Source organism: Periophthalmus magnuspinnatus, chromosome 1 (assembly GCF_009829125.3).
Source record: "Periophthalmus magnuspinnatus isolate fPerMag1 chromosome 1, fPerMag1.2.pri, whole genome shotgun sequence".
Lineage (NCBI taxonomy): Eukaryota > Metazoa > Chordata > Actinopteri > Gobiiformes > Gobiidae > Periophthalmus > Periophthalmus magnuspinnatus.
The window spans coordinates 28,666,728-28,690,085 of NC_047126.1; the positions used below are offsets into that span (position 1 = coordinate 28,666,728).

At 40.0% G+C, this 23,358-nt stretch overlaps 1 protein-coding gene across 1 annotated transcript; it reads left to right on the forward strand.

Annotated features, from left to right (window-relative positions):
• Positions 1–8,104: 8,104 nt before the first annotated feature.
• On the forward strand, positions 8,105–15,366 carry LOC129456238 (nephronectin). Its single transcript, XM_055221682.1, has 6 exons — positions 8,105–8,117; positions 8,210–8,302; positions 8,401–8,523; positions 9,081–9,200; positions 11,264–11,398; positions 15,104–15,366. Exons 1-6 carry the CDS (start codon positions 8,105–8,107, stop codon positions 15,310–15,312), a joined length of 693 nt encoding a protein of 230 aa, XP_055077657.1. The 3' UTR covers positions 15,313–15,366.
• Positions 15,367–23,358: the final 7,992 nt, after the last annotated feature.

Consider the following 23,358-nt stretch of genomic DNA (forward strand, 5'->3'; position numbering starts at 1 on the left):
TTGTCCTCCCCAGGTGCAGCTTGATTGGCAATTAGTTGCAGGTGTGCATGGGAGGAGCTCAAGTCTCTGCCCAGCTCCAGGCTCTGACACAGAACGGAGGGGGAAAACAGCACAAAAACACGAGTGGGATCTTGACACTTTATGACACTTAAACACACTTAAACTAATTACACAAGCTGGGGACAGATGAGTGATTTGTAAAAGATGGAGCAGTGTGCAAACCTTGAGATCCGCAAAGTGCTTGAAGTCACACAACAGTATTTAGTGGAACTTTATTACACACTTTTTAATATTTACAGTCATACAGGATAAAACACATGCCCATAGGGTTCTAGTAATCCCTGATTGTAAATTAGATGCCTCTTTGTTTATTATCCTTAACATACAGCATAATGTCTAGAATTAAGTAAATTTGCTAACCATAACTAAAGAAAACTGGAAGTGTACATGTATTCTTTGTATACAAACCAGATAACTTTTTGATACTTTCAGGGGCTGACCACAAATGTGCGAGGAGGGTGGGTCAGCAACTCGTCCACCTTGTGCAAGAGCCCTCTTGTATTTGTACAATACTATACAATCCTGTATAGTCAAGTAAGAGGTGTCAAAGTTGAGTGAAGACCCTGTGAAAAATAATGAAAGATGACTCAGTAGCACCACCTCAAAAATAAATTTAAATTGCACTATTGGGTGGCTGGCCCAGAAAAGTGTTATCATAGACAAATTCAAATTTAAACTTAGCGTCAAAAATAGGTCACGTCAGGACATGTAAAAAATGATATTATAGCCCTGCCCTAAACCCTACAGGAAGTCAGCCATATTGGATCAAACCCAGACTTGACAAAATCACTCAAAACAATTCAAACTTGGCCAAAAGACACAAAACCCATGTGCAATAAAAGATTATCAATTAATAAATATGTGTATTATTATTATTATTATTATTATTATTATTATGCCAACAAAATCACTCCTCAGAGAAAGAAAAAAGCTCAAAAACTCAAATTTAAGTTACATAATGTGGCCAAGAATCTATGCAGCAGGATGGTTCAGTTGTTGATATGCAGCTCTCCCACTGTGGCGTGCCCTTCCGCAGTCACAACCCTTTATCACTGCTTGCAGTTTTTATTTGATATTGTCATTTTGCTGCCTCATTGAAATGAAAGGAACATTTTTATCAGTCTCAGGCTGTGGGAGCAACTATTCTAAACACGTCAATCCTGAATGGTTCTATTTCTATTTTCTACTGCAGGTATGTTTATTGCTCTGCTTGCCTCCAGTCTGCATGGAGTTAAATAAGGTTCAGGCCATACTGTAGATACGTACGTTGAAGAAAGCAGTATGAAAACTAGCAGATGCTGGACTAACTACTAGAAAAGTTACATAGTGCATCTTAAATCCTGACATATAGTATGATCAGTATGTTTTATTTTGTTATTTCCTTTGGGTACAACTGCAGATTTTTCATTCATTTCATTATATAACATTATAACTTGGATGTATTTTTGGATCCTGTGTTTGCTGTTAGAACAACCTAATTCGCCCACCCCAAAATTCAATCCGCATTAGACCACATTGGGAAATTCTAGTTCTAGTTCCCTACTGACTCAAATGGCATATGCTTTTTTCCCCTCCTGATTACTTATATCATAAAACACTGTGTAAAGTGTCTCCTTTTTCATTTCTCACTTCACTACCCTATATTTTGGAAGGAAAATGGTCAAATAGTTTAACCACCAACTTGTAAAACAGCTATGTTTAAATCTAAACGCTCCAATTAGTGGTTATGTCCCTTCCAAACATATGATTAGTCATTACAATAAAAACCTTGTCCAAATGTACTGGAATTGCCTGCTGAATTGTAACTGCAGTTCACTGGTGGTCCTTAATCTCCCTGGATATGTGCGGGGTAAAAAAAAAATCCAGAATATCTTTAAAATAAATCAAATCATGTGTTTGAATCATCAAGCACCACGACCGCATGTCACTAGTACATATATAAAAGTACTATTTAATGGAAAGAGAAAGCCCTTTTGCTCGCAGCGCTGACCACCAACATTGTTCATATTTTCATAAAAACGGAATTCTCTCACAACTCATCATCGGTGAAGAGTATGTTATAGTTGGAGGCAGGTGGGGGCGGGGAGGAGGAGGGAGGGAGAGGCAGGGGGGGAGGGAGGTGGTTCCCAATGACATCTGATCTCTTTGTGGGGCATCCCTTTTCAAGTGGAGGAATCAAAGACCACCAATGCGTTACACCTCTAATGTGGTCAAAGGAGGAGGAGGAGAGCTGGAAGATTTGGCCCACATTGAAATCTTGATCTGCTTCCATTGGCTCATGGGCAGATGGGACTGACGGCACTTGCCACACACCGAGCCGGCCCGACAGCGGTTATCACAAAGATGGCCGCCGTGTTTCTCCATTCTGCTCCCCGTCTTCCCTCTTTGGCAGGCCGGATTAGGTTTAATTGTATCGTGTATGACAGATACGCACTGAGGTTTTGGCCCAGAGTCAAGGCAAACCACGCACAGCCATTTTATGGTTTCTTTCCACCTCACTGGAAGATTTGTGCTGGTGACACATTTGACGAAAACCATCTAATACACTGGGCCCGGCTGGATGTGTGCGAATACAACCTGAAAATGGATTTGGACCCATTTTTAGCATGCACAGGTTTTTCATTTTCAACCAGCCATGACTAATCTGTGCCAACAACTCAGTAGTATAAAGTCCATGACACAGCCAAGTAATGCAATTTTCCAAAAGACACTGAAGGTGCTGTACCTGATTTTTACATTTTAAAAACATAAAAAACTAAACAAATTCATTAAAAAAAAAGTTTGCACTGGGCCAAAGTTAAGCCTCACTTACCATAGACCTCCAAATTATTCACTGTGATGAGTTTATAAGCACTTCAAAACTCTCAGGGACCAGAGCGGGGGTTTGCAGTGCAGGTGTTGTGGAAAAAGTTGTTTAACCATTGAATGAAAATGAAATGGAAGGTCTGGTGGAGATTAATTCTTTGCAAAAGGGGACAACATGTAACAGATCATATAAAAGATACAAATGATTGCATCAGGAGTACTACTGTGACAAATGAAAGTACTGTCTGTACCGCAGATAGTATTTAAACCGGAGAATGTGTTTTTCCATTAAGGTTAACACTTTATTGTCTCCATCAAGAAATCTGTCCTCTGCGTTTGGCCCATGCTTTAATGCTGCTGGAGCAACCTGTCAGGAGCAGTGCTGCGCTCCAGGACACGTGTCCTGATCTGGAGCCAAGCTTGGTCAGGGCTACCTTAGCTGGAGGATTTCAACTATGTTTGATGTTATGGTATAAATATAGATAAATAATAATAAAATGTGACAATCACAGAAGTTGGTCTTGTGCAGATGTACGTCTGTCTCGCTTATGAAACTGAAATCTGAACTCTTAGGACTGCATCTTAATCTGATTCCCAACATCTTTGGTTCTTTGTGCGTTTTGTTCTTCTATATAATTTATTATTGTGTTATTGCCTTGTAAATTCCATAGAGCAGGCTCAGGTTGAGCAATGTGCATCTGCATTACACATAATGGTCCCATACAGCACATTTGCATGTTAGATTTATTGCCACGTATCTGAATGTGCCTGGTTTACAGTAGGCCTACATGTGTTCCATACAGCAGTGGCACCCCAGGGCTACAGACCCACAGTAATCTCATAATTAGCCTCATGGCTTTGGAAGATCCTGCCAAAAATGTGCCATTTGTTGTTCATAGGGTTGGACAAATTGAGGTGTCAATTGAAAGCAGAGGCATCTGGTTTGCTGTAGTGACTGAACAAGCGACACAAAGTGGAGTTTGGTGGGAATAGGTCTAATCAGTTTGATGTGTGCCTTCCTCACAGCTGTACAGAGGTTAACACTTGAGGAGGACTTTAGGAGCTCCAGCTGAGGTTCATTCTTCACATGTTGTGATCAAACATGTGTGATTGTGGTGTGAGCGGACCACCAGCGGCTCACACGGCCCCTCCTCTCAGCCTAATACCACTGATTGCAGTCTGATCAGAGCTGGTAATAGTTAAAGCTTCAAAGGGTCCACCTCGGAGGCTGCCAGCGCTTATTTCCGACGCACTGGTCCCCATTTCTTTGGAGAACACATAGCCCCCAGCTCTGCCTGTCTGACTCTGTTATTAGTTTATGTTGATAAAATGATATTATTACATAGCTTACATGCTGTACAGTTACAGTTAACTTCCAAGACATCAAATATAATATCATAAAAAACTCTTCATGGCCTCTTGAAATGATTTTTAATGGCAATACCCAGCCTTATATGTCCTGTGTTTGCTGGGGGTTGAAGCTGTGATATGGCTATTACATGGCAAATGTAGCTACCAAAGTAGATGGGATTAAATTATGGATAATGTTGAACAGTTGTGTTCTAAAGAGTCCTAACCTTAACCCTAACTCTAATCTACTCATTATTATAAAAAGCAAGCCACAAGTAACTGAGGCTCACAGCCACAGTGCTAACTAATTGATGCTTTGCTGTGACATCATGCCATTAGCTGTTGTAGTTCAACTAAGTCTTCTTTATGATCAGATTGTGTTAAAGTGGAGCGTTGACTTTTTAGAGCTTTTAACCACATTATACTTGTTTCCCCTCCTTATTTACCCACTCCAAGTTTTACTTAGCGTGATTTGAGCATGTTTGAGTTACCTTTATACTCCTGTATTCAGTGCTTACTTCGTTCTCCAGTTTTATTTTCTTAATCAGTGATACAAGTAGGTTTCGGCAGCATTGCATATTCATTTTGGTACAAATGAAAAAAAAATCTGCTACTCGCTAGCGTGATCTGCAGCTATCCATCAGAGACAGCTGCGCGTCTCTTTGTTGTGATGATGTTTACGACTCCCATTGGGCACATCAGTTTTCTAACGTGGAAGTCAGCAGACTTTTTTCCTGTTATTAAGTTGTTTTAGATTAATATTGCAATTCAAAATGTCCAAATTATAACGTAATGGTCCTCGAGAGTCATAGATTATAACTATACAGCAGATACAAGTACAATAGGTCTTCTTTAAAACAATGCTCAAATTAAAGTCTAACTTGAGTCACAGACCTATTATATGTTATGAATAGTAACAACAAAAGCACAAATCATGCAGCAGTAAATGAATTCTATGGGGATTTATGAGCTTTTGTCTGTCCTTGGACTTCTTGTGTGTGAATGTGACACAGGGGACAAGCCAGAACAGGCACAAACACAGGCTCTTCACTGGAGATGTCATCCTCTTTCAACCACTTCTTTCAAAATCCAAAACATATATTATTTAAATCAACTCACACACCAAAACTATGTCACTCAGACCCCACAACATGATTCTGATATATTAGAAATCCTACTTTTTTGATCATTTTTACAGTTCCCTCTCATTTTCTTTGTCCCTCTTTTTGTCCTTTAAGGTGAGTTGTCACACCTACCTCCTGCAACCTGCACTTACACGACCAGACGCCCACCCCTCTCCATTCCTCCAACACACTACACAGTTGACTGCCCTTTGGCACAGACAACACCTTTTAGACCTCCAATTTCACCTAAACGACGCAAGCAACCTCCAACTTACGACAATATATTTTTTTCAAGAACAATGCCTTGCTAATATGACCGTCGGGGTTGATGATACACATTTTGCAGATAAAAAATGAACAAAATAAGCAGACTTTTTTTTATATTAATGGTTTGTTGCTTAATGCTATCTCGGGCTCATCATCAAAACAGGTAAGATTACATTACATTATTATATGGTATCATGGATAGTCATTTGTCTTAAATTATGGGATGTGTGGGTGATTGGTTCAATGTTGGTGGCCCCGAGCTCTCTCCAGCGAAGTAAACCTCAGTGGCCTGTGTGCAATCATTTAATAGGCTCTTATTACAGTGTGGGTGTGAGTAGATTTAACAGGCAGCAGTCATGAATGGAGTCCACCAAAGAGCATGGCGAAAAAACGCACCATTGTTCGGCATGACAGATGAGACAGAATGGAAATGGAAAAAATATGTTTGTGAGATGTGTTTCATAAGATAATAGCATGCAAGAGAGTTCAGCTGAAGAGTTTGAACTGGTTAGGATTATCATGTTTTGGAAATTATAGATGTAGTCCAAAGTTCTAAGAGGTGTAGTAAAATTTGATGATTTTTAACCTGAAAAAATCATAATAATGGTAATGCTCTTAATTGTTGATGCTATAATCAGGCCACAATTGCGCATAGGTGACATTTAAAGGTCCTATATTACGCAAAATTGACTCTTGTGAGCTTTAAACCATGTTATAATGTTGTTACCGCTTCAAAAATATACCTGGAGTTGTGTTTTGTTTCATTCACACATTTGAGTAATCCCTTTTTTTATTATTATTCTGTCTATTTCTCCAAAGCTCAAAATGCTCTGTTCCACTTTGTGATGTGAGGAACAGTAGTTTTTGAAGTTAACAGCTATCTTTTACCTTTAGTTCAGTAGAGATTGGCAATTCCAGGGCTGAAATCATCCAAATGAATCTAGTGAAGGTGTGTGGAGTTTAAAAACACAGTGGAGCACTTCCTGTATGTCACAAGATGAAGCATAGCGTTTTTTGAGAGAAGAACTCAGCCTATATATGCAGGGTTAGTGGATACAACATTATAACAGAGATCAGAAAATAGAGCAATATGGGCCCTTCTTAAAAGTTTGAAGACTCATTCTGAGGGTCTGAAGAAAACCGACGTGCAAAAACCAGCGAAAATGCCTGATTGTACATCACGACATGACACGTGTATGGTAAGTATGTCAACAATATCAACAAGACTGCACCTGGCTGGGATGAACTGTAAACAGAATCGTTGTAAATCTCACTTAAACTAAACTAAATATGGTTCTATATCTATTTGTATTTATGTGTGTGAAAAAACTATGCACTAGAGTTTGAAGGATGAGCAACAAGGGCCAATCGAACGTCTCTAAATTGTGCGATAGTTATGATTGACTAATAAACATAATGACGACACCTTCATTTTGTTGTTTAAACTGCCAGAAAAATGCCTTCCTTGTGCGTAATTTGGATTTAGTTTTCGGTGTTGATGACATAGGTAGAGGTAGAACTCATCGCTACTTCTTGTATTTTTGTACTTCTCAACTTTAACTGAGGTAAAACTAGGATACATAATTAGAAAAACATGAAAACTTAAAGATTACTGATTCTGTAGCCTTCTGTCCCAGCCCGCACAGGTCTATGGGGGGCACTGAAGGACCTGCTGGAGGGCAAACGCAGTCTGGACTGTGCAGCTATGGTCACCTGACTTCCTGTTGCCCTGGATGGAGGAATGTGGACGGTGTATGTCAGCGTAAGTTACACTGAAAAAGCTTTACTGACCACAGCAAATAGCACATGAGGTGTAGGTCAAAGGTTATCAGGGTAGCTCCTCAAATCCAAGGGCACAGATAAGAAAGGTGTGATTTATGACTGACCTCATTTCTGTCTCCAAGACTTTCACTGAAACAATAAATCCAATCCAGTCACAACCGTATCTGGGTATGTTAACTCACCTTTAGCATTAGAAACGTCTTTTGACAATGCTCTTTCAACAGAAGACGTTGGAAATCAGAAAAATGGTACTTTAATCAAACCCAGATCTTGAGCTAGACTAGACCAGGACCAAATTAAGTCTACATCCGGACTAAACAGGGCTGGCCAGAAAGATGAATTCTTGCAATATTTATCAATTCACAAACTCGCAAAGGCCCCATCTGTCCCAACTTTCACGATTGGGTCAGAGCCATCAGTGGTTTTGACCAATCAGAGGGAAGCACTGTGGTTTGGGTCAAAGCCAAAGGTAAAGTGCCCAAATAAAACAAACATGACGACAGAAAGAAATATAGATAGGCCTATTTGGTTGAAAAAGGTATGTAGATCCGAGGTGACACCAGGGGCTAAAACAGGACCAAACCAATCCAGTCAGAATGAAACTGGGCTCAAACCAGGACCAAACAAGTATGATGCAAATAGTAGTGCACAATAGCTACGTATCCTTTCACTTTCTACACTGAAAATGAAAAAAATCTGAACTAAATGTGTAAAAAATGTCCAACCACTGTACCTCACTTCAGCCTTGTTAATAAAACCACAGATATAGCAAATGCATTGTTACTCTAGTTCTAAATATTTCATTGTTTTGTATTTTTCAGCCCTGTGCCGGACGCCATGTTGGAACGGCGTATGTGTGGGCCCAGATAAGTGTGCCTGCTCTGACGGCTTTAAAGGATCACTCTGCAATGAAGGTATGCATTATGAAAATCACCTGCGTGTAATGGAGTATATGAATTACCATATGGATTTGCGTGTGTAGTGACTGAATGCTATGTGTTATTGGCTCCAGATGTGAACGAGTGCGGTTTGGTGCGCCGGCCGTGCTCCCAGCGTTGCATGAACACACACGGTAGCTATCGTTGTTACTGTGAACCTGGCTACACGCTCGGCGCAGATGGCTACACCTGCTACAGTGAGTCATCTCCCATATCGCAGGAAAAAAAATGTTTGTACGGGCCTGAACAGACGACCATTCTGATGTTGGATCTGATTTCAACTAAGACCATCTGCTGTCATTAAACCACAATTGGAGAGGGCCATGTTCCATTTACCCACCTTTACGAGCTAAACCAGACACATACAGTTTAGATTAGCATCCAGAAGCTAAAAGCATTCAGACTTTTTAACTCAAGTTGTATTTTAAGTGGGGTAATATCCTCAGTAAATATAAAAGATAGTTTTACACCAATCAAGTTGCTTTTAGCTTCCTGTAATTTCAACATATTTCTTAACTTTTCTTTGCAGAGTTCTAAAACATTTGCATTCCATTCAAAAGTTTGGCTCAATTTACATGTACATATTTTTATGACCCTTTAAACATTAATTCAAATAATTTCTGTGTAATTAAAGGAGTTTTGGCCCTGTGTACAACATGGTGAACATATAAAATGTTGACTGTGCCCAACCTTTCATGGGCTCTTCTCAAAATAAACTGTATTGTGCATTCATTGGTTTCTGGATATGTTCTAGGAGGGCGGGCTTGTTCCTCTCTGCGTTGCCAGTTTGGGTGCCAAATAGAGAGAGGGGGAGCAATGCGCTGTCTGTGTCCCCCCGGCCTCCACCTGGCTGCGGACAACAAGACCTGTGAAGGTGGATACCAACATGCTCTCATTCCTATGCTCCACAAAGTGATTTTTTCTGACAATTATTGCAATTGTGATTGGATTTGTGATTTATGTTTTAATAATAAGATTATATTTATAGGTTTATATTTTAAAGGAATTCAGATAATTTGACAAACAGACTGACATATGAACTGACAAACTAATATAACAATCACATTTCAGAACATGTTTGTGAAGGAAATTATAGTACTTGAAAAAATTGCTGTCTAACTGAGTCCAAATTGTGATTTTGATTTAATTAAATGTGCAGCCCTACTGTGCTTACTACACACATTACACAATGGACAGGGCTGGACTGGGAGGTAAACACTTTGATTGTGTCGCATGGAATTTTACGTCTTTCTTTCAATTAGCTACAAACAACCAAAACAACACAAACATGTGGACTATCAATGTAAAATAAAAACTGGTGTGAACATTGAGTATAATATGCCTTTATGAGCTTGGAAACATTTCCTAGTGTTCACAAAATGCCTTGATTTCAGCGTGAGTTCAGTGAACACTACCAGAAGTAACTCTGAGCATGCTGCTCCTCAGGGCAGAGGCTGGTGCTCCAGCTCCAGCCTTGCCCTGTTGGCTTTGGGCCAGCCTTGGGGACAAAGGGCTGGGTCAGGACCACATCTACATCGGGCCGGGCCGTGGTGAGCTAAGAGTAAAGTATATACAGTTAAAGCTAAAAGAGAACGAGCCACTTAGGTGCTACATCAGGATTGTGCACGGTGCACAGGTCTGACAGTGACTGGCACAAAAAGTACATCAGCCCACTGGGAAAGCTCCCAGTGCCCCAGTCCAGCCCTGACAATGGATCAGACATACAGTTAAAATGTAAATATACCATTGCCTTTAAAGGGAATACATAATCATTGAACTGCATGGCTACATTTACTTGGATGGTCACATTAGATGGACAAAGTGACCAGGACTCTGAGCTCCACAGCCCACCTGTCTCAGAGCTGTGCTCTGTAATTAGAGTTGAAGTAAAGACAAACACAGCTCTTGTCTTTCTTCAACACTTGGCTCTGACCAAAGGCTCTATGAGTTGCTCTCTGAGTTGCTTAAAGACAGTTCTGTCCTGTAATGAAGCCACGCTCTCACGCCTGCTACACATTCTCACTACACTGCAGTGGGAATACATTCAGTGACAAGAAGGAATAGAACATTTGGTTTAAGATTTTTTTTTACCAGGTCATTTGTTTTTTTGTTTTTTTTACATTCTAAAAACAGATATTTTGTCAGCTCAAAATTTGATCAGGATGAGGGTGGCTTTTTACTCTCACGCCCCTGGGATACTGTCCTGATAAGGATAATGCTGTCGTCCTACTTGTTCTGGTTGGAAGATAATTCAACATGTGACACTTGTGAGAATCCAATTAACAGTAAACCATGACTCCACTCCAATATCTGGGTAGGTTATTTCTAGCCTATACTTGTTGCAAATTGGACTTGTGGCCAGTTCATTGGTACTGGAGTGAAAAATCCTCTGCAGCTCAGGCAGCATTTTTCCCATAGTGCAATGTAAAACAAACTGCTCCTGCTCAGTCAGTGGGGCACCTACACTTTATAAAATGTTAAGATTTTGTGGAGATTAATGCCTTATTTCTCTGTTCAAAATCCTTCTGTTGTCTTAAAAACATCTTTTCCCTCTTGAGCTTCAGCTCGCTCTGCTCCGCTCTAGCCCACCAGAGTCGTCCGTTGACTCAAACTAGATGCCAGTGATTGAACCCCGAGGTTCAAGTCTGGAAAAAAAATATTGCAAGCAGGTTTATGTCAAATTTCTTTGCCTATGACCTCAGTGTAACAGTAAACGGATGCTCCATGTCAGGCATTTTGCTCTAGCCCCCTTTAAACACTCACAACAAAGTGGTGTTGTGTTTAAGGTGCTCATTTGTACATCTCAAGACTTTAAAGGTTAATTATTGTTTTGAGTGTCTTCAGAAGCCAGGTCAGGGTGAAATTCTTGGGGGCTACAGCTCATCTGACTGTGACATGTGCTGCTGTTGTTTCATGGGCTACATGTTTCTTCCACAGATGTCGATGAGTGTGAGCAAAGTCTGCATGTCTGTCCACCCAGGAGGACGTGCCGCAACACTTTTGGGGGCTTTGTGTGTGTGTGCCAGGATGGATATGTGATGGGCACACTGGAGGGATCCGTGCAGTGTCGAGGTAAAGCACTCAGACTTTTCAAATCAAAGCGAGTACCACATTGTCCATAGTGCCAAGTCGAGTTCAAAGTTTGAGTCAAGTCTCAAGTAATTTCCTCTGCTTAAAGCCACAGCTACTCTGGGTAAGACAGATGCATTCTCTAAGACTCCACTAATGGTTTTTCCTACCACCACCAATCTCACATTCATATAAACAAAGTGGGTAAAGGGTCTGGCTAAAGTACACAAAAACTGGAAATGTGTGGTACAGGATACAAATCACCAACATGTCTATTCCATATCAAACTTTAAGGTACACTCTAACATTTCTGATGGATAGTCTGTCACCTGCTGGTCTCCATCCACCAGGTCAAGTTACAGGACAAATCTCTGGAGAGGAATATAAAGGCATAATGCTTTAATACCATACTGTGGGACATTCCAGACAGAGAAATTACATTGCCCCTGAGACAAGCAGGTTGCAACTCCTCCATCCGTAAAATTATTATGTGAAAAATTTTGCAGCAAAGATCCAAATTGCCAAGGCATGAGACTGAGGAGGACAGAAGCGCCTGTTTCATATTGGCCCGTTTCTTCTGTGGGCGGAGCTTACAGTTAAGTCAAAGTGATGAGGTTTTGATTAGGCCAGATACAGCATTTCCTGGTTGTAAGTTATATCAACTAACTTAGGAAGTATGGAATATATAGTTTATATTGAATCTTTAAACACATTGAAAATATATATTTAAAAAATTTGAATGAAAACTATTTAAACATGTTTATTCAGAGTTAAAAATTCTAAGTGTCAAGTTTAACTCATGCTGCAGCTCCCAAACTTGAAAAAGGATGATTGTAGTTAACGTAGGATTCACACTAATGAACAGACTTGAGACACAGAAATGTAAATGCAAATATGCATGTAAATCAAAAGCAACACATTTTAAGTAACAGCTTTTAAAGCAGTATTTATATCTTTAGCATTTATATTTTCCTTTTTAAATCACAATTTTACACTTAAATTTTTCATTTATTTTAGTCAAATCAAAATCACCAAAAGTCCCAGATTAAATAATAGTAGTTTTAACAATCTTACTTTAGCATTATCAAACTTAAATATTCTTTTGCCACACATGTGAGCTCCCAGCTAAAGTCGACTACATTTAAATTTAAAGCACATTTTTGCACTTTAACCAATTAACTTCCAAATGAATTAAGAAAAAAAACCCAAATCAGAATATGTGTTTTATCAGTTGTGAAATGTAGTAACTAAGTAATTTTTGTGTATTTTACCCAAAACAATAAGTTCAAACAATAATCCACTGTACTCAAAGTCAAAGTCGAGCAGGGGCTTGAACCACACACCTCACACCTTTTATTTGTTTCCGATGGAAAGGTCACAGAACACTCTGGTTGGCAGTGTTACCTGTTTGCCCAGATTTTTGGGCTTTACCTTTTTTGTAACTGTAGTACTATGTAGTAGTATGAACCATGCAAAGTGTGTTCTGGGACTGTTGGCTGCAAATGAACTTCCTTAAAACAGCTTAGGATGAGAACCAGTGATCCGACGAACTAGTGGTCCGTCCTATAGCACCTAGTCTCCAACACCGGAGACATCTTTATGGCTGATGAGGAAGTCAATGGGTTGGGTTTCACCAACTTGTTAATAGGAACTTCAAGAAAGAACCTGTGGAGCTTCTCAGCAGACACATGTTCTCAAATGTCTGCAGTTTGATGCTGCAGATTACCAGCTGTGGTTTGAAAGTGCCATCACTGGCTTGTAGTCAGATTTTCAAGACATAGTGTTTTGCCTTAACCTGGGATACCTGCCTCTAACACCATGAATTACAAGTCAAATATTCACCTTCTCAAGGTTGAGTCTTTTGACTGCCCTGTGAGTGATATAATTTGTATCAGAAGCGAGATCAATAAGGATGACACTCTTCTGACCAGAGATGGATGTCAACTCCAGTAAGGATGACCAGCCACTCCTTCAAGCCTTTCTCCTTAAGCAGATCATGATTACTTAAAGCTTGCAAGAGTCACAGTCACAGAATTACAAAAGGCATCGCAGAATTTGTTGGCGAGTTCTGGAGGACATTTTTCACTGTGATTTTTGAGACACTTCTTGCAGGCCCCTAGTGTTCTCACAGCGTCCTTTTTTTCTGAAAGATTTAATGTGGGAAATTGTTTGCAGAAGTAAACTCATTGACTGTGCTTGTCTCTCCCACACACAACCCAAACTGTTGAAGAGTAACTACTAAACTTCATTGTGGTTCTATTCTCTTTTATAGAATCTCCGTAGGTTTTTTTCTCTATGGCTTTCGTGACAAGCTGGTTTTTAATGGTAGCAGTTTGGTCAAGGTCATTCAGATCTAGTAGTGTTTTCTCAATCAATCGGATCAGGTCGATGACTTTCCTTGGCTGGAAGCTTGTGACAGGTGTTTGTCTCTGGAGCTCCTCAGCAATCTCTATGGCAGTAGAGGTCTTATTGCCATAATGATTGTCAAGTGCTTTGAACATGTCCTCAGATGAGGTGTATGTTGACGGATGAAGGTCACGAATGGTTCTATCATCAATACTGTCCAGTAGCTGGAACTTTTTTACCTCCCTTGATCCATTTGCGCTGCCTTGCTCTTGGAGGGCTTCCCAGCTTAGACAGGGAGGTTGCCTTCAACTTTACAGCCAGTCTTAATGCATGACTTATGGAAATGGTAGAGCTCAGCCTGCCTTCCTTCACTCTGGCAAGGATGGACCTAGCTTTCTTCACAGTCAGTCAGTCTTTGCAGCATCTGCTCCAGGTCACTGATCTCAGACGGGAGGTCTTTTTGCTCTGCAGGTCTTTGGCCCTTCTGATTAGCACTAGGTTCAATGGCCGCCACACTTTCTGCCTCTGATTCTGCCGTGTTCACCAAATCCTAACAATGAGATCTTTAATTTCTCTTAACTTTATTTCACATTCATTGTCCATCTTCTCCACATCTGCTTCAACAGATGTGATGCATAAAAATTCAACCCCATTTAAAATTTGAAACAAATTATCTTTCATAAGTTGCACAGTGCACATTTAAATTGAGTTACTTATCTTATTATGGCCATTTTGCTGACAAAATAAAGCAACATTTTGAGTCATGTAGCACAGACTGTAAACTCTTTTCTGCCTATCATCTTGATATGTTGTGTTTGAGCCCTGAACATGATTGAACGTGTGGCAGACAGCAGCCCTCCACATGTTGTCCTCATCTGTGATCATTGGCAGAAGCAGGAGTCAAGACCATGTGAAGATGTGCTCTGGCAACTCGATCTGGAGAAACATGTTTATTTGATGAGCGCTCAGAGCTCACCCACTCAGCTATAGCCTCAGGAGCTGCGAGGCCTGTCTGTTTTCTGACCTCCAGCCAGACGAGCAAAATCAGCTCAATACCACGCACTGATAATCTAATATTTACCAGTGGTATTGTCTTCTGGAAAAGGGTTTAAGACAGATTTTCAGACTGTGGTTAAAGCTTAATGGTGAATTACGTTAGTTTTAGTGCACAAGAACTTCACCACACGTCCATGGCATAGCACTGACTCTAGTACAACTACCGTACTACTAATTATAGTGTAAACTACTGCTTCATTATTTGTGTTTAAAATGTGTTGTACAGTATACATTAAGTGATAGTCTTGTTTACTCCACTAATGCACGATAGTTGCAATTTAATGTTTAATTTTTGTGCTTCCACAGATAAAAATGAATGTCTAACCGGGACTCACCGATGCAGCCGTCATGCACAGTGTGTCAACACAGATGGCTCGTACACCTGCCAGTGCCGGGACAGTTACCATGGAGACGGGCGCACCTGCTGGCTCAGGAGAGCCCCTCAGTCTAAAACACACATGTACTACCATTACAAGCTCTCCAGAAGAACCAAGCCACTTAAACCATACTTATAGAGCTATCACTAAAGAAATATCACCATTAAACAAGTGTATTCCTGTATTTATAACATGGCCTGTTTTGCAATAAAAGGAAATGTTTTTAATATATCATTTGTCATTTATGTATGTGTGTATTAAATTACATCACTTAAGACTTTCATGACATTTTTCCTGCTGTTAAATGTATATGTTGCATTTTGTATCATTTTAAACTATTTGAAGCAGTTTTACCGTAGTAAACACATAGTTAGTGTGGCCTACAATCCTGCGTCATAGATGCAAGATGATGTTAAGTAAATGTTACAGATTTATTGCTGCCTTAAAAAGATGAGTCAGCCCACCTTGAAAAAATAGGTCCAAAATAAATAACTTAGTTGTTGTTAAAGACAATAGGTTTCTTGTTTCAGTTAATATAACATACATTTTGTGTTGATAACTTGAAACAAGTAACTTTACATTTGCTTAAGAAAGGTTTTCAAGTTTTCTTGAAGTTAAACATGACAAGTGGTAATAACTCAGGTTGTCCTGCAGGAACAATTAGCACTCGTTATTAAAGAGTCATTAATATATAACTTGCATCATTTCTTAAATAGCTTAGAACTTAGAAATTTAATGTAGAAATTGAATTTAGGTTTGTGAAGTAAACTACCCCATTACTTCTTACAGTGTAGCCTTAATCTCCCTTTCACTGTTACCAGAAGGTTGCCAGTTCAGTTAGCTCAACCAGTATTTCACCTTGTCATTGTGTCAGTTGCCAAGACACTCTATTTTTTGTTCTACATTTGACCACAAACATTTTGTACTACAACGCAGTGATCATCAACAGACCAATAAACAATCCTAATTACACTTTGTTGATGAAGGCTGACCTCTGCTGGAAAGATCACAACCACAAAGTCTATAAAAGGATGCTACCAGTCTACTATTTTAAAGCTCCTCAAATATTTGACTAAGTTCAAATTAAAAGTGCTTGGCTGTGAGAGGGGAGGCTGCTAAAACACAGACGTCTGTTTTCCTGGCTCCTGTTGATCCTCTGCCCTCTTCCTCTGTTCTGCCACAGGGAATGTTTTCAGTCCTAAGTCACATGCAGGGCAGACTACCACACAGCGAGGGAGCAGAGACAGGTCAGACCCACCCAGCACCAGCAGCCTGTCTGTCAGCAGCCGTCTGCAAACCTCTTCCTGCATTCACTGGAAATTAAAGTTGGTTCTTTTTTGAAAGTTTTCACCTAGGTCAATTTGAAGTTTCCTTCCGAGTAATTTGACAGTGACCCCGGAAGAGGGAATTGCACCAGTTGGAGATAATAGGTTTAATGATGGTGGGTGGTGATTATGGGGCTGCAACAGGGTGTGCAAAGTGTTAGGAAAAAAGGTAGTCTACATGAGAAATGCATCCTTGATATCCACTTAGAGAATCTAACAGGAGGTTTTGCTTACAAGTGCATGTTTGGGTTTATAGAGGAAATCAGAACACACACAAAGACCCTGCAAAGGCCAGAATTTGAACCCTGCGGCTTCTTGCTGTGAGGGGAATAGTTATGTTATGAGGTGAGTGCCCAAGACATACATTAGAGATGGGCAAAACCTAATGTTATATATATGCTGTTTTGCAATATTGATCTGGTACAATTCAGATAGACTATCAATGTGTTTTATATGAACTGAAAGTCCTGTGCTCCAGGGACTGCTCCCCTAGTTTAGGTGCACCGCAAATGTTTGAGTGAAAAGGGGGAGAAAGTGCTTCTGACAAATCTTCTGCATTTTAAAAGGAAAATATAGCAATTAGAAATTTGAAAATAAAGAAATTAGAATAAATGGTAACAACCACATCATTTAAAAAGACCCAAAAACGCTATGCAAGCTATTAATCCACAGGCCACAACAGTTTGGCAATGGCATTTTGGGTTTATTTCATGAAGCACCAAAATAGTGGAGTTGGAGCCGAAAGTCTGACATTGACTTGTATTACTTGTAATGAACATATAAAGAACAAATCTGGGCTGTCTACAAACAAATGTTATTTATTTATTTATTTATTTATTTATTTTTAATCATGACCATGCTGTGTGCGCATTAGTCTGAACTTGTCACTGCTGGACTGGTCTATATCTATTAACATTTTAACCTGGTCATTTTCTGCTTTTGGCCCTTTGTCTGTTTTAACTTGGCCCCCACAAAGTTTTGTTAATAATTGTTATAGTGTAATAATAAAGTAGTCTATATTTGAGTATTTGTCAGACCAGTGATCGCAAAAACAAACCAGCTGAATGTTTAATTTTTGGGATTTGTAGGGGGCGCTGTGTGTAATTTTGCCTGCATTGAGGGCATGCAGCTGTGTTCTGCTTCTGACCCTTTCATTCCAATAGCAGGTGACACACACACACACACCCGCACACACACCCGCACACCCCCACACCCACACACACACACCCCCACGCACACCCACACACACACACACAGACACACAGAACAGAACAGAACAGAATGTGTCTGTGACAGGGCCTGGAACAACTTACATACAACAAAGAACCAAATCAGGAAAAACTACAGCCTCTTCGGAATAAATTTCACCACAGTGCCCCGAGAAATCCCCAACCTCGCCCCGAGAACTGCAAGAAAAACCTGCTTTCTCCCTTTCAAAGCAGTCAAAAGTGTCTTTCTAAAGCTGAAATAGAAAACATTTTAGATAAAGGGATCCAGGCCTCGCTCTGAAAAGGACCTCACACCAAGTTGTGTGTAATTCCAACCAGAATCCAGTTTATTTACCGAAAAATAATACGATTTAATGCCAAGGCACTTAGGCTCCGAATAAAGGGCAACAAGTGGTGGGTACGCCAGAGGGGGCTGGGGCAAATCTTTTCTTCTGCTTGTTATTTTCTCAACTGTGTTTACATGACACACAGGATTTTGCACTTGGGAGGGGCTATCTGAACAGTAGGCCAAATAAAAGGCAACAATAAACATGTCAGAGGAATTTGGACATGGGCAGCGACACCGGGGCCGTAGCAACTTGACCAATCAAAACTCTCCCTCCCTCTCGGCTTTCTCCGTGAAGCAAAATCAACATTTGTAGAGAAAGTGAGCAACGTTGCTGACAAGTGCACCGGGGCCAATGACAATACAACAGCACAGAGATGCGGAGAACAAGTGTGCCACCCACGTAGTCTGAAGCGAACTGTAAAACCTCCAAGAGCCCTGTTCTGACCACACTGTCCCATTCACTTTGCCTTGAAATAAGCCACTCGCCCCCTCTTGTGCATCAGAGCAGCCTTTTCCACGGCTAATGCTGGTATTATGTTCCTATTGCAGCCACATTTCTACAGTCGGGACGGATACCACTGTAAAATGTTTCACGGTTGACTGAATACAACTATAAATGCGGGCTAGTCTTGTAGAAAAAGCCAGTGTTTGGACTCCTAAGTCTTGTTATAGCTGTTTTCAAGTTTAAAATAGATTGAGTTAATGAGCTAATGTAACCTGAGGAGGGGGGGTGTTCAGTTTCACATAATAACAATAATGTTCATAATCTACAGCTCCTTTCAAAATACTGCTTCACTCCTCATTCACGCTAAGAGGGGATAAGATATTTCATATACACAGCTGCTCAAGGTGGCTCACGACAAAGGTGGTTACTGATCTGTGCCAGTGTTTCTTTTTCATTGTATTACAGGAGAATATGCTGCTCGGGCCGAGAAGTATGTTTGTATGGTTTCTCAGTCGCATCAATGATATCTTAGGATTTCTTTTAACAGATGTCATATTGGGTCAATATCGAAAATTTAGCTGATATTTGTCACCTGTATTTTTTCTGCAGTACTCCAGTCTTTGTATGCTCATGTGTCATTCTCAGTTTGTCCTCAGTGCATCAGATAAATGGGTGAAAATATGAATTTGTCATTTTTACAAAAGCAAAAAGTTCATTTCTAATCTTCACTCTAACGTAACATAAATTTAGTCCTTGCAAATGGTTTTTAAAAGCTTAATAATGGTATCGACCACAAGAAGGATACAAATATCAGATAATTATTGGCTCAAAAAACCCATATCAGACCATAACTCACGAACAAAAGGGCAGGTCTTGAAAAGTTCTTTAATGTAACATAAACAATGACCAAAAGTAAAACCAAACACAGACACATGGTATATATGCACACACAGAGGAACGACACACAGGTGAAAGACAGAAAGGTGAGGCCAACAATCAATATGACAGGAAGTAAAACTGCAAACACATAAAGATATAGTACTATGCTGTGAGGCCAGAGTGCCCCATGGTTTCATCTCTCATGTAAGACACTTAATATAATCTATGACACTCGTGGATCATTATGTTATAATTTAAATCTCAATATTCATCTAAAAAAATGTAAGTCCACTGACATACGCGTTAGAAAACTGCGGTGCCCGATGGAAGCAGACGTCACCGTAAACGTCATCACAACAAAGAGCATTGCAGCTGTCAGAATCTGCGATGGATAGCTGCACGTCATGCTAGCGAGATGCAGACTTCTTTCATTTTATACCAAATTTACTATGCAACGCTGCAAATCCTACTGATAAATCCTCACTGATTAAGAAATTCAAATTGGAGAAGTACAGGAGAAGTGGGTGTGTACCGGTGGCTGTGAAAATGGGAGTCGATCATCAAAATGGCAACTTGAAAATAAGCAATTAAGATGTGCTCAAACATGCACAAATCACTTCAAATACAACTTTCAGTGAGTCAATGATGAGGGAAACAACTATAACATGGTTAAAAGCTCTGAAAAGTCGATTTTGCTTTAACTAAATGATTACCTTTAGAAACTGAAATCACATACACGGTCACGGGTTCTCAGATGGATTTGAAAACTGCAGCTATAGCTTCATTCTGCACAGTACAACATGTGAGTGATGACCATCAGATGAGGCCAAACAACAAGTGACAAGTGGAGAGTTTTACTAACAGGAAAAGAAAGTAACCACACTGATTGGCAGAGATACACTGTACTATTGGGATCATCTTATAAAGACCACACACTCCACACACAAAACAATATCTTTCATTTTGAACAGTCCAAGCGTTTGGCAGCTGCTCCAACCGCTGCGGTACAAAGTATTGGACTGACTCTTTGTATCATCGCAGTACACGCAACCTCTGCCATTATCCCTATTTTGAACACTGTCCCCCAGTCCCCCATTGCGGCGTGTAAATACATATGAGTCACATTTTTATGACCCCACAAATCTGGTAATTGTCCTTAATAGTTATTCAGGTCTGGTCTGTGTGTGAGGCCTAAAGCTAGCCCAGTGTTGAAAGAATTTAAGCCCCAAAACATCTTTAAAGTTCACCGCTGGGTATTCATGTTCGCACTTCTTACTTCGTCATGTCCTTTCAAGCCGTGGCGGTGATCCTTTCTTCTGTCAACTTTAATTCTCTGTAGAAGGTAGCTGTAATAAGTGGAACGTTCACATCATAACATGAAAGTGGAGGCCTAACCTGACCGGAATCCACAGTGCCTAAATCATTGTTAATATTAGAGCCTCGCGCTCCTTGTTCTCGGGATTATCCTCCGTAGAACAGGAAAGATTTTACGGGCTAATCTATATCGGAATGCCCGCTTCGGACGAGGTGAAGGGAAGTGGCCAGGACTAAAGGAGTAAAGGACCTCTCTCTCTCTTAGAAGTCACTACTTTATACTTTAGTGTAACTGTTAGAGGTTATAGCTGGTGGGCACAGCAACAGCCTCATTACTCACTTTCTACGATGTGGTTCATAGAATGAGTATAGACAAATTTAAATACATTTATATAATGCAATAGGGCTTAAATATTTTAGACTCAGCCACTACTCATACCCCGACTGTGCCCATACACCCAAATAGTACTTAAAGGTACAGTACAGCCTGCAGTCTTGCTAGTTTAAAATACACAGTACAATCACAAATACACCTAGGTTGCCAGTGCCTTATCCTGTATGCAGAGAACACATACAGCTTTTTCTCAGTATATAGACAGGTCATGCATCATGTGAAAACTTAGAATCTCCAGAATTCACTCACAGAGCTGCAGATGTTGGGGTTTAGGTAGTAACGATTCAGATCAGAGAGAGTTCTTTTAGGTTTTAACCAACTGGATGTAGATATTGGACCTGGCAACTTAAGTGAGAGACTGGTCAAGCTCCTTCTGTTAAAATCAGCTTAAAAAGTGTAGTAAATCAGTAAAAAGCTATATTTTATGTTTATTTTGACCATGTGTGGGGACGCAGAAAGGTCATGTTTGTGAAATTTGAAATGAAAATGCGACGTGGGTCCAGCGTACCTTTAAGGAAAACGTGTACTTTTGTAAATCCACTTCAAATATTTACTCCTACCACTAGTGCCACTGCTGTTTCCTGCAATGATGCAAGTATGTAAATCACTTGCGTAAAAGTCTGATTCTCTTTCCTCTGGTCATAAATTTGGTGTCCCCGAATAACCATCTGAAATCAACAGGGCTATTGACGACACACTTTCATAGCTGTAAAATGTATGGCATATAAATCTTCGCATGTGTGCACTTACTGTATATGGCATCAGGGGAGGGCCGGTGGTGGGCTTTTAATTAGTTTGGTGTTGGGGGACCAAACAGAGCGCTCGTTGTAGAATCGTCTCCAGCTGTAGCTCTACGTTCTTCCTCCGCCGCTCCCAGTGCTAGTTCAGGTGTCCCGGGCAGCACGAGGAACCCTTGGGTGGCACTGACCCAGACATGGCGGAGGAATGTATGAGAGCGTTCCTGGCAGGCTGCTTTCTTGGCGTTCCCGTGGAGAAGAGCAGGCCAAGTCCCTGTCAGTACATGATGAGCTCACAGGAAGACAGGATGTGTGAAGACAGAGATGGACTTATGCCCTGCCAAAGAACATGGGTGCAGAGGTGACACGAATAAAGTCAAAATATGTAATGAGAAATGACTCAACTCAATTTCAGATTAAGTTAAAGAAGACTTATTGTGCTTGGGGGTGCTATATAGTTATAATCTATGACACACGTGGATCATTTGCACATTTCAAATCACAATGTTCATATAAAACGATTAATAGATCCATGCAATTAAATAAAAGAAACAAGTCCGCTAACTTTTGCCAAATGAGAGCTGACGTCACCGTAAACGTCATCTGCAGAATCCTACAAATATCGCCAATATAGAAAATAAAATTGGAGAACGGAGTACATAGCAATGGCGTCAGTCGCAGTGAAAACGTGGCTAATCGGCAAAATGGCGTCTTGAAAATAAGCTGTTAAAAATTGCTCTAACATGCACAAATCACTCCAAATACAACTTTGAAAGGGTAAATGAGAAGGGAAAACAACTATAACATGGTTAATAGCTAAAAAGGCTAAAAGGCAATTCTGCAATAGATCTGCTTTAACAAAAATCTGAATATAATAAAAGCTCTACAACAGGTCTGATGAGAGGTATATCATAATTTATTCTTTTATTTTTTGAATACATGTCACAGTTTTGATTAATTAAAGCCACACTACCTGTTTGTCTCATAAAAATCTTATTGCTTTGCCTGGAATGTTCCACAGTATGGTATAAATGTCATCTATCATTCATTTATTCATTATTACAGGTGGTTTTATTGCCAAAACCACTTAGTTTGGTGGAGTCACTGCCTTGTCTCCATGGTGATTTCTAGGTTTTATGAAATTCTGAGGAAAATTCAGACCCTCCTGTTAAAAAACTTGCACAGTGTCCCTTTTAATTTTAATTTTATAAGCAGTTGTGTGTGGCTCAAGTATATACTGAGAAGCTTGTTGTGGGTCCATCAAAACAGTATAACACTGACATCTACTGGACAATGACCTCATGTGCAGTCTTTACATTTTTTTTGTTTTTTTTAACACCCTTTTTTTTTTTTTTGGACTGATTAAAACCGCAGTGTCAAACTATGTAAAAATACTTTTTTTTTTTTTTTTTTTTTTTTTTTTTTTAGTATACATGGAATACAAAAGGGGCTTGCATGAATGAATGTATTTTATTGCATCAAATATAACATCACACCAGGGAGAAGTCAATCCAAAAGTCAGGCACAATTTAC